Genomic DNA, 14,540 nt, shown 5'->3' with positions numbered 1-14,540 from the left:
TAGTGAGTTGAACAACACGATTTGAGTAAAACGCGACGTAGTCATTTCATACGCCCGATGTCTAAACGTCCATCCCTATTCACATGTGTTTCGGAAATAATTCTCTCAAAGGATGAATATGTCACTTAAACAGTAAAATTATATACTGAGAAGGTGGGTACTGGCGGTGAAAAATTGTGGGGAAATGCGTTGAAAAGAGGCTTGTTTAGTGATCATGATTTTCAATGTTACATGCCTAAAGCAGCCTACTCACTTTTCAGTCGATCAACACATGACGACAAAGGTCCATTCTATTTTGGGTTCGTGGTGAAATTAAACAATGTAAAAGCACACAGTAGGTGGAAATGTATATAAAGCTGATTGGTTAATTAACATACAAGAACAAATAGAATGAAAGATAAAATGAGCGTGAGGATGAAAATAAAAGACGCAAAAATGATACGTTTTAGAAATAGAAAGACACGTATTTGAAATATTCGCTACAATATTACATTAAGGGGGCACGAGTTCAAATAATTGTTAAAAATATATGATTAACCCAATTGAACAAAAATTCTAGATTATTATATTTCTTTACTGGATTATTCTTAACAGGAAATTTTATCTTTTGGCAAATTTTAGATCATTTTACATTTCAGGTTTCAGTCGATGACGTTAGAACTGATGAACGGCGAGCAACAAGTGAAAATTTGTGTTAAAATGAAAATTAGACTACGTTAACATAAATATTTAATTAACCTTGTCAAGATGCCCACCGAGTTCTGAAACTTCATACTTCACAACTAAGGAACGAAGTGTGGACACAGAAACATTGCCTTGAAACGGCTACAGGCTTAAGGAACGCTGGCGCTAGGATGTCATCAGTTGTTTGCTTTACTGATTTATATTATGTCATCCGCGTACATCAAAACGTCTAAAATGAAAGTTAGCAATCAATATAAATGTGGTTCTCTTCCAAAATTCTAACTGTTTCTTTCCAATTTCTATAAGAAATTCAAAGCATGTGCGCGTTTAGGTCACAATCGAATAAGCTCAATGACAAATGACGAGAACTATGAGGAGACCTAGATTTTTTTTTCTGCTATTTGTTTAACGTCGCACTAACTCATCGAAGGTTTCCGGCCACGGAAGGGTGGGAGATTGTAAAGGTAGCGGCCGTGGCCTTCATTTTCCTGGAGTGAAAATAGGAAACCACGGATAACCATCTTCAGGGCTGCCGACAGTGGGGTTCGAACCCACTATCTCCCGAATGCAAGCTCACAGCTGCGCGACCCTAACCGCACGGCCACTTGCTCGGTGAAACCTAGATTAGGATCCCACCCAATATTATTATTTACTCATCCAAACACTATAATTAATGAGAAATCCGTTAATAAGTACATTATCACTGATGATAAATAATCTTACCAAAATGTATTAGTAGGAATGAAAGTGAGTGTTTCTGTAAGCATAAGGTGGGAGATACATAGATCAGGAGTTAGGTGGTGATTGTTGGTTTAAGGGATTATTCATTCCTATAATATTAAAGAATTAAGTGCTAAGAAGTCGATTGTTCGATTATTCTGTAGTGCTAGTGAAAAGAATTTGTTTAAACGTGTTTACTTTTTACAATTTTTTTACAAAATTCCCCAGATTCACCATCATTTTAGGAGCATTTTAATTCGACAGATTATTAATTTCCATAACGTAGTATATTTTATGCTCTTTTAATTGATAAATTGATCTATGTCAACATTGATTATTGCAAGAGGCATGTATAACAGCATTGTTTAAACAGTGCTGAATTTTAAAGTGATTATATTACTAATTTCCAGAAAAGTAGTACATATTTTTTTCCCTTCCAATAAAAGAAGCAAACTGTTGATATCGTGACCATCGCCACAGGACGTTCAATTTTATGTGGCATTCGAATCACAGGAGTGCAACTTTTCATTTCGAAAACGCACATACGTTGGCCGGTCCTTTTAACTAATTTATAAAAGTTCAAGCTTAATTACAACAAGTAACACGTGTTGCAGCTTTCATTAAGCCGAGTTGAAATTTGAGACTTTTTGTCAAGCACCAGAAAGTAGAACATGTGGCATGACAGGCTTAATGGAAGCAGAAGGAGGGAGAGGTCGACCGCGCACAGTGGCTTCGGGTCTACAGAGCTACATTCGAGAGGCGGTCGGCTGTTTTAGTGGTTTCCCATTCTTCTCATTAAGGCGAATGTCGGGGCAATTCATTTTATAGGCCACGGTCGCTCCCACCCTCCCCCCTCATCTTTCTCCGCACCACAGATCACCAGAACACCTCCTGGCTTGAGAAAGTGCATCACCCTCTACGAGGCCCGCCGTATCCCATCGGCGTACGAAATGAAAACTTTTAATAGTTAGGTAGGTAGGTAAGGAGAGGTCCATGCTCTTGAAGAGCGAAGCTGAAGATCAGTAAATGTGAAATATAAAGGAAGGTGGGAAAATGAAATGAAATGAAATGGCGTATGGCTTTTAGTGCCGGGAGTGTTCGAGGACATGTTCGGCTCGCCAGGTGCAGGTCTTTTGATTTGACTCTCGTAAGCGACCTGCGCGTCGTGATTAGGATGAAATGATGATGAAGACAACACATACACCCAGCCCCCGTGCCAGCGAAATTAACCAATGATGGTCAAAATTCCCGACCCTGCCGGCAATCGAACCCGGGACCCCTGTGACCAAAGGCCAGCATGCTAACCATTTAGCCGTGGAGCCGGACGGTGGGAAAATGAAAATCTCACAAACTGAATACGGTACATACAATTTGGGGTTAGAACAAATGAAGACTTGCCGAACGAGATGGCTACGTAATGCGGGTAGCGTAGCTGCAGGTGTTTCATCCCTACAATCGGCAGACCTGAAGACGGTTTTGCATGGTTTCTCAGTATCATACCAGGCATATGTTGGGGCTGTACCTTAACTGAGGACACGTCCGCTACCTATTTAGAACCACCGAAAACCTATCGGTATTGGACTACGTTAAACGGACAACAAAAGAGGATAAACCATGAAATTACCAAGGGAGGGTGAACAGGAAAGATCAAAGAGAGGATCCCGGCACAAATAAGTGGAAGAAATTCTGGATTCATATGTAACCCCATAATTGGCACACGTCCAGAAAGTTGTAAGGTTCTTACGAAGATGGGGTTTCCGGAAGATTATAACGTGGACAGAAATCAATTTAGACAACTCGTTGAAAAGTTCAGCGGTTTTCAGGGGACTAGGGAAACGCTAGTGAAAACAGGGAGGTCCTATACAGAAGAACAGAAGAAGGAAGTAGGAGAAAGGATAAAAAGATACTGGCAGAGAGTGAAGACAGAGAAGGCTAAAAATACTGTAGTCAAACGTGGTCCATAGACGGCCGAAACGAAAATTAAAATAACATTAATAATAACAATAATAATTTAATATGTTTTTCTTAGTCCCACTAACTGCTTTACGGTGAGTCGGGCTCGAAAACGCAAGCTTGGAATCAGAAATCTGGAGAGCCCAGATGTTATCCAGCAACAACAACTGATCCATGCAGCCGAGCTCTCTATTGTAACGATAGCCTGTTGGTTTATTTTTGTTTTTATTTTATAATTTGCTTTACGTCGCACCAACGGAGATAGGTGACGATGGGACTGGAAAAATGACTAGGCGTGGGAAGGAATCGACCGTGGCCTTGACCAGGGTACAGCCCTGCATTTGCCTAGTGTGAAAATGGGAAACCACGGAAAACCATCTTCAGGGCTGCCGAAAGTAGTAGGGTTCGAACCCACTATCTCCCGATTGCAAGTTGACAGCTACGTGATCCAAAGCGTGTAGCTACTCGCTTAGTTTTAAATGTTAATGAAATGTTGAAGCTAAGGTTGAAAAATGGGCGATGGGACATATTTTAGTCGTCGTCGCCTAATAAACTGATATTTACTAGTATCAATTAGAATATTTTTGCAATCGAAAGCTAAGATATTTAAATACACATAAGGAGAATGAGCAAGAATTATGTGGTCAATTTAACGGCAAGTCTGAACTAAAAAACGAAAATTAGGACATCTTTATTATTAGTAGTAGAATTGCTTTTATACGATTCCGCTAAATTGTCAGGATTAAGGTCTTCCGTTCATAGGACCACAGTTTCGATTCCCGAACAGTTCAGAGAGTTTAGCCACTTCAGATTAATTTCCTTGGCTTGGGAACTGGGAGTTTGTGTTCGTAATATTATTACGTACCTCTTCAATTGTACAGAACACACCGCAAAAATACAGGATAGTGAATACATCCTTCTACATGAGGTTGGCATCAGGAAGGGCATTTTACCATAAAACTGAGCTATATCCGCATATATCTAACGACCTCGCCAGGGATGAAAAAATAGGCAAAAAAAGAAAGAAGATATTGATATTATTACTATTATTGCCAACGGTGGTCAAAACCAAGGTTGTTATAGTGAGTGGGGATCTAATCTTAGCTGATATAATCTCACAGCAACGCCATCGGCAAGTACAGTATTTCCTAGTTCCTGGCCAACAATGTAAGATCGTATGCCACTCTAGTATTGAATCAAATAATCGTGTTTGACGAAAGGCTACAACCGCGACCTGCTTATCTCAACTTCATTATGGTACCAAGGTTGCTCTCCACATATTTTACATTCACAATTCTACTGCTAATTATTGCTAATGCTGGTTGTGAATTTCGCTCAGTGTGGAGAGAGGAATGGCTCTTTTGTAATGTTGCCTTCACACTAAGGAACGGATTTTCTGGCTTCGAAAGGTAAGTTAGCAAGTTTATTTACGCTTGTGAAACAAGGTATACGTGAAGTATCGTGTGGTTGGTTTCGCAGCTCCTGATGGTTATGCAAACCTTGTTACAGAGTTGTTACATCATTGCATTCTAGGGTGACGTGTGACCGTTTGGATTCACTGAGATATTTTAACACATTCAAACATAAATAAAGTTATATGTATCAATAACAAAATTATGAGGCGTTTTAGCTCACTGGACGTCATTGTAAACCTCTGTACGGGAATATAGATATGACTTATATGACTTCAATCACATTTAATTTTGGATTAGAACTATGGTGACCGACTTCAAACATAAAAGAAATAGGGAGAGGAGAGTTAGAAATGAGGGGTGTGAAATTGCTGTAAGGGACACTTTTATCTGCAAAATACTGTATTAGTAAAATCACTGCAACAGTTAGAATAATAACGTGAAATCATCTCTCGTTTTTGTTTTCACATATTAGTGATTGTTTACCAAAGGATTTTTAAATATGAATTTATACTTCTTGCTTCTCCCACATTCTAAAATTTCCTTGTTTTTTAAGATTCTTCCAAAAAAACGATACATTTCAAATATAAATGTCTTTTCACGTGTGAGCGCTTAATATCCATAACTTAATTGTGAATAAATAGGGGCCTAATTAAAAAGTAACCAACTAATCCCACACAAAGGTACTGAATACATCAAGTGAGCAATGCTGCCAACGCTGATTAGTGTGTTGGTACGACTAATAGCACGTGTACCGTAGAGTAATTCCCAGAAAGGCCTAGGAATGGGAAGGAAACGGGCGTGGCCTTAATTAAGGTACAGCCCCAGCATTTGCATGTTGTGAAAATGGGAAACCACGGAAAACCATCTTCAGGGCTGCCGACAGTGGGATTCGAACCTACTATCTCCCGGATGCAAACTCACAGCTGCGCGCCCCTAACCCCACGGCCAACTCGCCTTTCCTGTCCCATCGTCGCTATAAGACCTATCTGTGTCGGTGCGACGTAAAACAAATAGCAAAAAAAAATCCCAGAAATGTACACAAGGAGCAACACTACCATCTCGTCCTCTAAAACAAAAGTGCAAACATCGCAAAATAAACAATCGAACAAAAATGGGGCTCATGGTGACCTGCATAGACCACAAATACACGGAATTGTGGGACTTTGGTCATCCTAGCCAGAATATCCGTATTATTTTCGTAGGAAAGACATAATAGAACTCCAGCCAGCTCCCACTCCTAAAATGGCATATAAAGACTCAATATTTGTGCTCACAATTCCAATAAAGGAGTTCCTTTGAAGACTGGTTAATTTATTGACTGTTCTCGAACCTGAACTCTATGACCGTAAGATTGGAAGTGGTCTCTAGCCCCTGTTAACGTTAAGTACGCTATCGTGTGACTCATCTGACTAGAGAGCTACCTTTCACTATTGCATACCGGGTTCAAATCTAGGTGAATTAGTGTCAATTTTGTACTGGAAAAAATGAGGTGAAGCATATTTTGTCCAGGATTCTCTATTTCCCAGTCCGCCTCTGTGGTGTAGTGGTTAGCGTGATTAGCTGCCACCCCCGGAGGTCCGGGTTCGATTCCCGGCTCTGCCGCAAAATTTGAAAAGTGGTACGAGGGCTGGAACGGGGTCCACTCAGCCTCGATTCCCACCTCAGCCATCCTGGAAGTGGTTTTCCGTGGTTTCCCACTTCTCCTCCAGGCGAATGCCGGGATGGTACCTAACTTAAGGCCACGGCCGTTTCCTTCCCTCTTCCTTGCCTATCCCTTCCAATCTTCCCATCCCTCCACAAGGCCCCTGTTCAGCGTAGCAGGTGAGGCCGCCTGGGCGCGGTACTAGTCATTCTCCCCAGTTGTATCCCCCGACCAAGAGTCTGAAGCTCCGGGACACTGCCCTTGAGGCGGTAGAGGTGGGATCCCTCGCTGAGTCCGAGGGAAAAGCCGAACCTGGAGGGTAAACACATGATGATGATAATGATTCTCTATTTCCCCCTGCCACTTTCAACCACTGATGTTCCCCGAAAACATGTTTTGATCACCCTAAAGTATATGACAGGCTTTGCTATTCCGCTGCAGTTCGAACAATATCCCCGTGATCCGAATCTTTGCCTAATCAGGTAAAGTAGACCTACAGACAAAATCATGCATGTTAGATTTGATAATAATAATAATAATAATAATAATAATAATAATAATAATAATAATAATAATAATAATAATAATAATAATAATCGTGTGGCTATAATAGCCTGAGTGTTGCCCTACTTAGGCAGATCATACTTGGAGAATGGGTGGCATTTGCCATTAGGGGTTCTTCATACATCGGCCCCTAATGGTACAAAATGAGATGAAATGTAATGAAAATTTAAAAGTCCAAAATTCGTCCAATGACCAGAATTCAAAACGTTACGATGAAGAATGAATGAATGAATATGAATTAAAATCAGTGGATCCAACTCGCAATATTGAAAGTTAAAAGTAATTCCAATGTCAATAGACTGACTAGAATTCAAAAAGATGACGATGAACAAAGATTATGAACTTAAAACAATCAGTGGATCCGACCTGCAATGCCCCACCTTCCCAGAAACTATCCTAAAAATGTGTATACTGACCAAGGGGCTGCTTCCAAAGCATAATCCTGAATCGATGATGCTTGTTGTCTAAAGGGGTCCAAAATCCAGGTCAACGGCCCCTTATAATGGTACGTACAGCTAGTAAAATAGAACCATGGTAACATAGACTCACGGTGTTCCACACATTGTGGTACTACTCACAGGTGACGTACTACGGCCAAGTAACACAGACCTATGATGTTTCTCACATAGTGGGTACTAATCACAGGGACTCGCAATATCCCGTGGTGTTCCTGACATAGATGTACCAATCACAGGGACTCGTACTATCCCGTGGTGTTCCTCGCATAGTGGATACCAATCACAAGCAACGCAGAACCACGGTGTCGCTCATATAGTGGTACTAATCACAGCCAACGCCCAGACTCGTGGTGTTTCATAATCACAGGCAACGTAAGCCCGTGGTGTTCAGCATATAATGGTACTAATCACGGGTACTGTAAACGCAATGATCCACCCACTCTTGCTACTAATCCCAAACCTACTATGACCTAACGCAGAGGCACTACTCGCAAGTAAAGGCGATCCATGGTGTTCCTCGCGTGATGATACTAATCACAATCAGCCTCATGGTTCTAATTCAATCACCCCTTGATCACCCCTTTTAGTCGATTCATACGACAAGCAGGGGATACCGTGGGTATATTCTTCATCTGCGTTCATCACCCACAGGGGGTCTTCCACATATTTTGGAATATTTTCTTGATGTACCAATATGGGATTTCACGAACAAATACTCAATTAATTTAGTGGATTTTCGAGCTGATAGGTCAATTTCCTTATATTTTCTGATTTAGACAGAAACAGAACAAGTGATAAGTTTTAATAAGTTTTATTTAAAGGGATCAATACTATAAACTGATGTCATTAGCAACCTATCGTGCACATGTTTAAAATGAACCAAATACCCAATTTCTGAGAATCTGAATAGTGGAGACCATGTCAACTTAAGATGGACAGTGAAAGTGCACAGTAGTTTCACGTTGTTCAAGGAAGAAAGCAGAGTGTTATCTACCGTGACTTGCTGTAATGTATTTCTCCGCCACCTGTAGGCTGACAAGTTCACGACCGACTCCTCCACAGTGACTAGTATCGAGCTTAATTGTACGAAGACAGTGAGAAAATTTTCGGCATGGTTTGATGATCCGAAGTTGGCCAGTCAGACTATTTAAATTAAATGAATAAGTGAAAGCTGGTCTAAGTGACTCAGACGATAGAATGCTGGCCTCCTAAGCCCAAATTGGCTGGCTCGATTCAAACTAAGACTGGTGGTATTTGAAGGTGCTCAGTTACACCAGCCTTGTGTCAGTAGATAACCTATCACGTAAAATAACTCCAGAGGGACAAAATTACGGTACTTCGGAGTTTTTAAAACAGTCTAACTGGGCGCTGTGTTGGGGTTACGGCGCATAGTTGCAAGTAGCAGACTGCACGTCTCAGCTTGTATCAGTAGGCGTGTGCGGAACTAGTAACGTCACACGCAAGAGTAGTATGGTAGTACTGATAAGGGACTTAGAAAAGTTCTTACTGCTCTGACGGTGCCGTTTAACACTAAGGAAGGAAAATACCTACTGTAGTACGTAGATATAAAGTATTTAGTCAGTATAGGTTTGAAACTTTACACTGCGCTGATGACCTAGATGTTAGGCCCCTTTAAACAACAAGCATCATAAAACTTTACAGCCGATATTTTACTTCGTACCGGGCGAGTTGGCCGTGCGCGTAGAGGCGCGCGGCTGTGAGCTTGCATCCGGGAGATAGTAGGTTCGAATCCCACTATCGGCAGCCCTGAAAATGGTTTTCCGTGGTTTCCCATTTTCACACCAGGCAAATGCTGGGGCTGTACCTTAATTAAGGCCACGGCCGCTTCCTTCCAACTCCTCGGCCTTTCCTATCCCATCGTCGCCATAAGACCTATCTGTGTCGGTGCGACGTAAAGCCCGTAGCAAAAAAAAAAAAAAAATGACTTCGTAATTCTAGAAAAGTTTACACGTCTTCAAGACCATGAATTCTAAACCATTTTTCCACCACTGTAGCATCTATCAGTACAACCGAAAAGTAATTGAGGGAGGAAACCATTCCATTGTGGGAGAGCGAGTGAGAAAATACTTCAAACGGAAGCCTAACAAAATCATACTTTCCTAATACATGGGGTGGATTAAACACGAAAGACAAAGACACCTCCGTACAGGCCATAAAGGCCCTTGGAGGAGTGGAAGGTAAAGGCTTCCACTATTGTTAACCGCGGCACGTGATGGGGTAGAGTGGTTAGCTCTACGCCCGGCCGCCTTTTCCTGGTACTCATTTTTGGTGTAGACTGAGTGAACCTATGCACCTCCAGAAGTGGGAATCTCGTTTCTTAAATTTTACGACTTCCTGACGGGGATTCGAACCCACGTCCTTCCGTGCGAACCGAGCACGCCTTTACCGCCTCGGCCAGGTAGTCCCTGGATTCAACACTAAACTAAACCATAACATGACCACTATGGTTACAGGTCAAGGGGAGTTTGGTGAAAACTTCTTTAGGTTAAAAATAACAGATGACCTTACATGTGTGTGTGTTAGCTTCCGAGAGAAATGAACTCAGTGGGTCATGAGTAAAAGTCTGAAGACATCTTACAACGAACAAATACGACGAAATTGGCATCACGACATATGCAATTAATCGTACGTAGGATATTAAGTTAGTACCATATTATGGATAATATCAGCATGTGGCAATATATTCTGTAACGGAGCATGTTGCAAATAATTATTCTGCAAGCCTCTTTGAATTAATTAAGTGCCTCCACAATTCTTAATTTGTAACTAGCTTTGTAGCCTCGCTTAGTTCGGCCTATAGCTTACCGAACATCGCCTTGGTTTCCCTCTGCTTCTCTTACCTTCTACGGCCGAGTCCATTATTCTCCTAGAAAACCTAACCTCTTTTATTCGCCTTACATGATCCTACCAATTTATAGGCACGATTTCGTCCATCTCCTCAATCAGAGTCATCACCTGCCCTGTATTTAAAATTATTAGAGATAATCAAAATTTAGGGAATGTTACAGTTCTTGGTACAAGAATATAACGATTGAAGAGTTAATAGTTACACATTAGAAGGTGGGTATACTTCCTAAGTTTAATATATTGGCTTTATTAAATTAAAATGTTCTTACATCTCTACTTCCAGGCCCTGTTAGCTGCATCATGGCGTACTTCTGTCGAGCGCTGTTCTCACGGCTGGCGATGTTCATCATTGTGGCAGCAGGTATGTCCTCCACTTTAAGGAGACTTTCAAAACTGTTCCTATGTTCAATTTCAAATCAATCAAGCAATCAGTCATTCACTTCTGATCTGCATTTAGGTCTATTGCCTAGGTGGCAGGTTCCTTATCAACTATTTACTTAGTATTTCCTTAAATGATATCAAAGAACTTGAAAAATTTATTGAACATTTCATTTGATAAATTATTCCATCACTATTTCATCATCATCATCATCATCATCATCATCATCATCATCATCATCATCATCATCTGTTTACCCTCTAGGTTCGGCTTTTCCCTCGGACTTAGCGAGGGATCCCACCTCTACTGCCTCAAGGGCAATGTCCTAGAGCTTCAGACTCTTGGTCGGGGGATACAACTGGGGAGTATGACCAGTACCTTGCCCAGGCGGCCTCACCTGCTATGCTGAACAGGGGCCTTGTGGAGGGATGGGAAGATTGGAAGGGATAGGCAAAGAAGAGGGAAGGAAGCGGCCGTGGCCTTAAGTTAGGTACCATCCCGGCATTCGCCTGGAGGAGAAGTGGGAAACCACGGAAAACCACTTCCAGGATGGCTGAGGTGGGAATCGAACCCACCTCTACTCAGTTGACCTCCCGAGGTTGAGTGGACCCCGTTCCAGCCCTCGTACCACTTTTCAAATGTCGTGGCAAAGCCGGGAATCGAACCCGGGGGGCCTCCGGGGGTGGCAGCTAATCACGCTAACCACTACACCACAGAGGCGGACTATTTCATCTGCCTATAAATTAATATGTGCCCCAGTCTGTCCCCTTGAATTCCAAATTCATCTCCATATTATGATCTTTCATAATTTTAAAAACTGCAATGAAGCTTAAAAAAGACAAAGACACCTCCGTACAGGCCATGAAGGCCCTTGGAGGAGTGGAAGGTAAGGGCTTCCACCATTGTTAACCGCGGCACGTGATAGGGTAGCGTGGTTAGCCCAGGAATTAACATGGTAGTCATTTTTGGTGTAGGCTAAGTGAACCTCAAGGCTATATGCACCTCCGGAAGTGGAAATCTCGTTTCTTAAATTTTACGACTTCTGACGGGGATTCGAATCCACGTCCTTCCGGGCGAATCGAGCACGCCTTTACCGCCTCCACCAGGCAACCCCTGATGAAGCTTACTCGTCTACTAATGTCATTCCACGGTACTGTCTATTGACAGCTCGGCACACCACGCTTCGTCAAACAGCTCGTCTCCTTATCCTATATCTCTCCAGCCCAGAGTTTGCAACATATTTATAACACTGCTCCTTTGTCGGAAATCACCCAGAACAAATCGTGCTGCTTTCCTTTAGATCTTTTCCAGCCCTCGTATTCATAATCCTGGTGTGGATCCCATACACTGGAACCATACTCTAACGTGAGTCTTAGGTGGTGGTGGTGGTGGTGGTGGTGGTGGTGGTGGTGGTGATCATTGTTTTAAGAGGAAGTAGGCCTACAACTAGGCAACCATCCTCTATATAACACTAATCAGACAGAAAAATGGAAGGGGTCCGACACTTCGAAAAATGAAGGTATCGGCCAAAAGAAGACAAGGGCCTCCATACGTAATACCGTCAGGGTCGGAAAAGAACAAGAGTTGACCAAGGCAGGTCGGATAGGATAGATGAAAGTGAGGAGCCTGGCACAAGTAAGTGGAAACAATGCCAGGACTCAGCTGAGGGCCCCGTGGTCGCCAACCCACGCTCCAAAGTTCAGAGCCCCTGAGGCCCCCTTTAGTCGCCTCTTACCACAGGCAGGGGATACCGTGGGTGTTATTCTACCGCCCCCACCCACAGGGGGACGTGGGTCTTAGCAGAGACTTATACGCGCTCTCCTTTACCTCCTTACTATAGCCCCTAAATACGCCCATAATTACACCTAGGTACTTACAGTGATCCTCGTAAAATACTTTCACACCATCAATACAGTTATTAAAACTTGAGGACTTCTCCCATTGGTGAAAATTACAACCTGACTTTTCATCTCGTAACCATCATACGATTGTCTGCTGTCCATCTCACAACATTGCAGAGGTCTCCATACAGTCGCTTACAATCCTGAAACTTATTTATTATGCTATACAGTATAAAATTATTTGCAAAAAACCTTACCTGTCATTCCTATTCCTTACTCATACGTTTTATATACATAAGAGAACATAAAGGTCCAATAATACTGTCCTGCAGGACCGCCTCAACGAGATACTGACTTCCGTACCTTCCACACTCAAGCCGAGCTGTAGGAGTTAACGTTTCATCTTCATTCCATAAGATCTCTTAATAAATATTAGGGCTTTGTTAGCTTTCATCTTCCACTGTGTTAATCATCATCATCATCATCTGTTTACCCTCCAGGTTCGGCTTTTCCCTCGGACTCAGCGAGGGATCCCACCTCTACCGCCTCGAGGGCAGTGTCCTGGAGCTTCAGACTCTTGGTCGGGGGATACAACTGGGGGGAATGACCAGTACCTCGCCCAGGCGGCCTCACCTGCTATGCTGAACAGGGGCCTTGTGGAGGGATGGGAAGATTGGAAGGGATAGGCAAGGAAGAGGGAAGGAAGCGGCCGTGGCCTTCAGTTAGGTACCATCCCGGCATTCGCCTGGAGGAGAAGTGGGAAACCACGGAAAACCACTTCCAGGATGGCTGAGGTGGGAATCGAACCCACCTCTACTCAGTTGACCTCCCGAGGCTGAGTGGACCCCGTTCCAGCCCTCGTACCACGTTTCAAATTTCGTGGCAGAGCCGGGAATCAAACCCGGGCCTCCGGGGGTGGCAGCTAATCACACTAACCACTACACCACAGAGGCGGACTCACTGTGTTAATAATATTTAAATATTTCAATATTTAATATTTAATGTTTTTTTCTAACTTCAACTGAAACTTACATATTCTATATTTTCCTTTAGGGAACGCTTTGCGATACCAGGGCCACATAGTGTCCTCACCCACCAGCTGGTACAACGTCTGGTTCTCCACGCCCGAACAACAACAACAGCAGACATTACTGTACCCTGAAGAGAAGTACGTCTCACACAAGAGGAGCTTCGGGTACACCCGAGACAATGGTAAGTGTACGGGGGTAAGTGGAACGCTAATAGAGGAATTCATGCATTTTAATTACGAGTGTGCCGAGTTGAGTAGCTCAGACGGTAGAGAACTAACCTTCTGAGCCCGACTTGGCAGGTTCGATCATGGTTCCGCTGGCATTTGAAGGTGCTCAAATACGTCAGCCTCATGTCGGTAGATTTACTGGCACATTAAGAAACTCCTTTGGGACAGTATCCGGAAACCGTAAAATTAGTTAGTGTGACGTAAAATCAATAACATTATTATTATTATTATTATTATTATTATTATTATTATTATTATTATTATTATTATTATTATTATTATTATTATTATTATTATTATGACGAGTGCCACGTTATTCAAATGAAACTCTGATAGTAATGAACCTGAGGGAGTATTCGTAGCGATGACTTGATGACTGAAGCTCATATATACAATGTTCAATTCCCCTATTCCCAGTCCATAGAGAAATATCATTAAGACTCTAGTGTTCAGTTACCCTTTCCCTGTCCAGAAAAAAGTATATCTAAGAATAGAGGATCTAAGAAGCTGCAAGTTTGTCTACAGGTGCTCTCAAGGGAATTACCCTTGTGACTGAAGATTCCCACGTGAATTCCAAAATTGGGGTAGTTTCCCGAAATAATTGAAATTGCAGAATAATTTCTTCCCATGTATTCATTGACTATATTTTAAGAGAACCTAAATTAATAGGCAGTTTTCCATTAAGAATAATTACTTATTTGGCTTTATGTCTCATAAAATACGATTGGTTTTCGGAGACGCCTAGGTCACTCAGAAAT

General features: G+C 42.3%; 1 protein-coding gene across 1 annotated transcript in view; it reads left to right on the top strand.

The window, feature by feature from the left end:
- The window catches only part of LOC136867245 (carbonic anhydrase 2), a 234,326-nt gene that overhangs the window by 139,339 nt on the left and 80,447 nt on the right, over positions 1 to 14,540 (top strand). Inside the window, exons 2-3 of the mRNA XM_067144384.2 lie at positions 10,588 to 10,665; positions 13,578 to 13,736. Of these exons, the coding sequence (XP_067000485.2) occupies positions 10,605 to 10,665; positions 13,578 to 13,736 (220 nt within the window). The 5' untranslated portion in view covers positions 10,588 to 10,604. The remainder of the gene's footprint in view (positions 1 to 10,587; positions 10,666 to 13,577; positions 13,737 to 14,540) is intronic.

Source organism: Anabrus simplex, chromosome 3 (assembly GCF_040414725.1).
Source record: "Anabrus simplex isolate iqAnaSimp1 chromosome 3, ASM4041472v1, whole genome shotgun sequence".
Taxonomy (NCBI): Eukaryota; Metazoa; Arthropoda; class Insecta; order Orthoptera; family Tettigoniidae; genus Anabrus; species Anabrus simplex.
The sequence above is the reverse complement of the archived record's forward strand: the minus strand, read 5'-3'. Positions and strand labels throughout refer to the sequence as shown.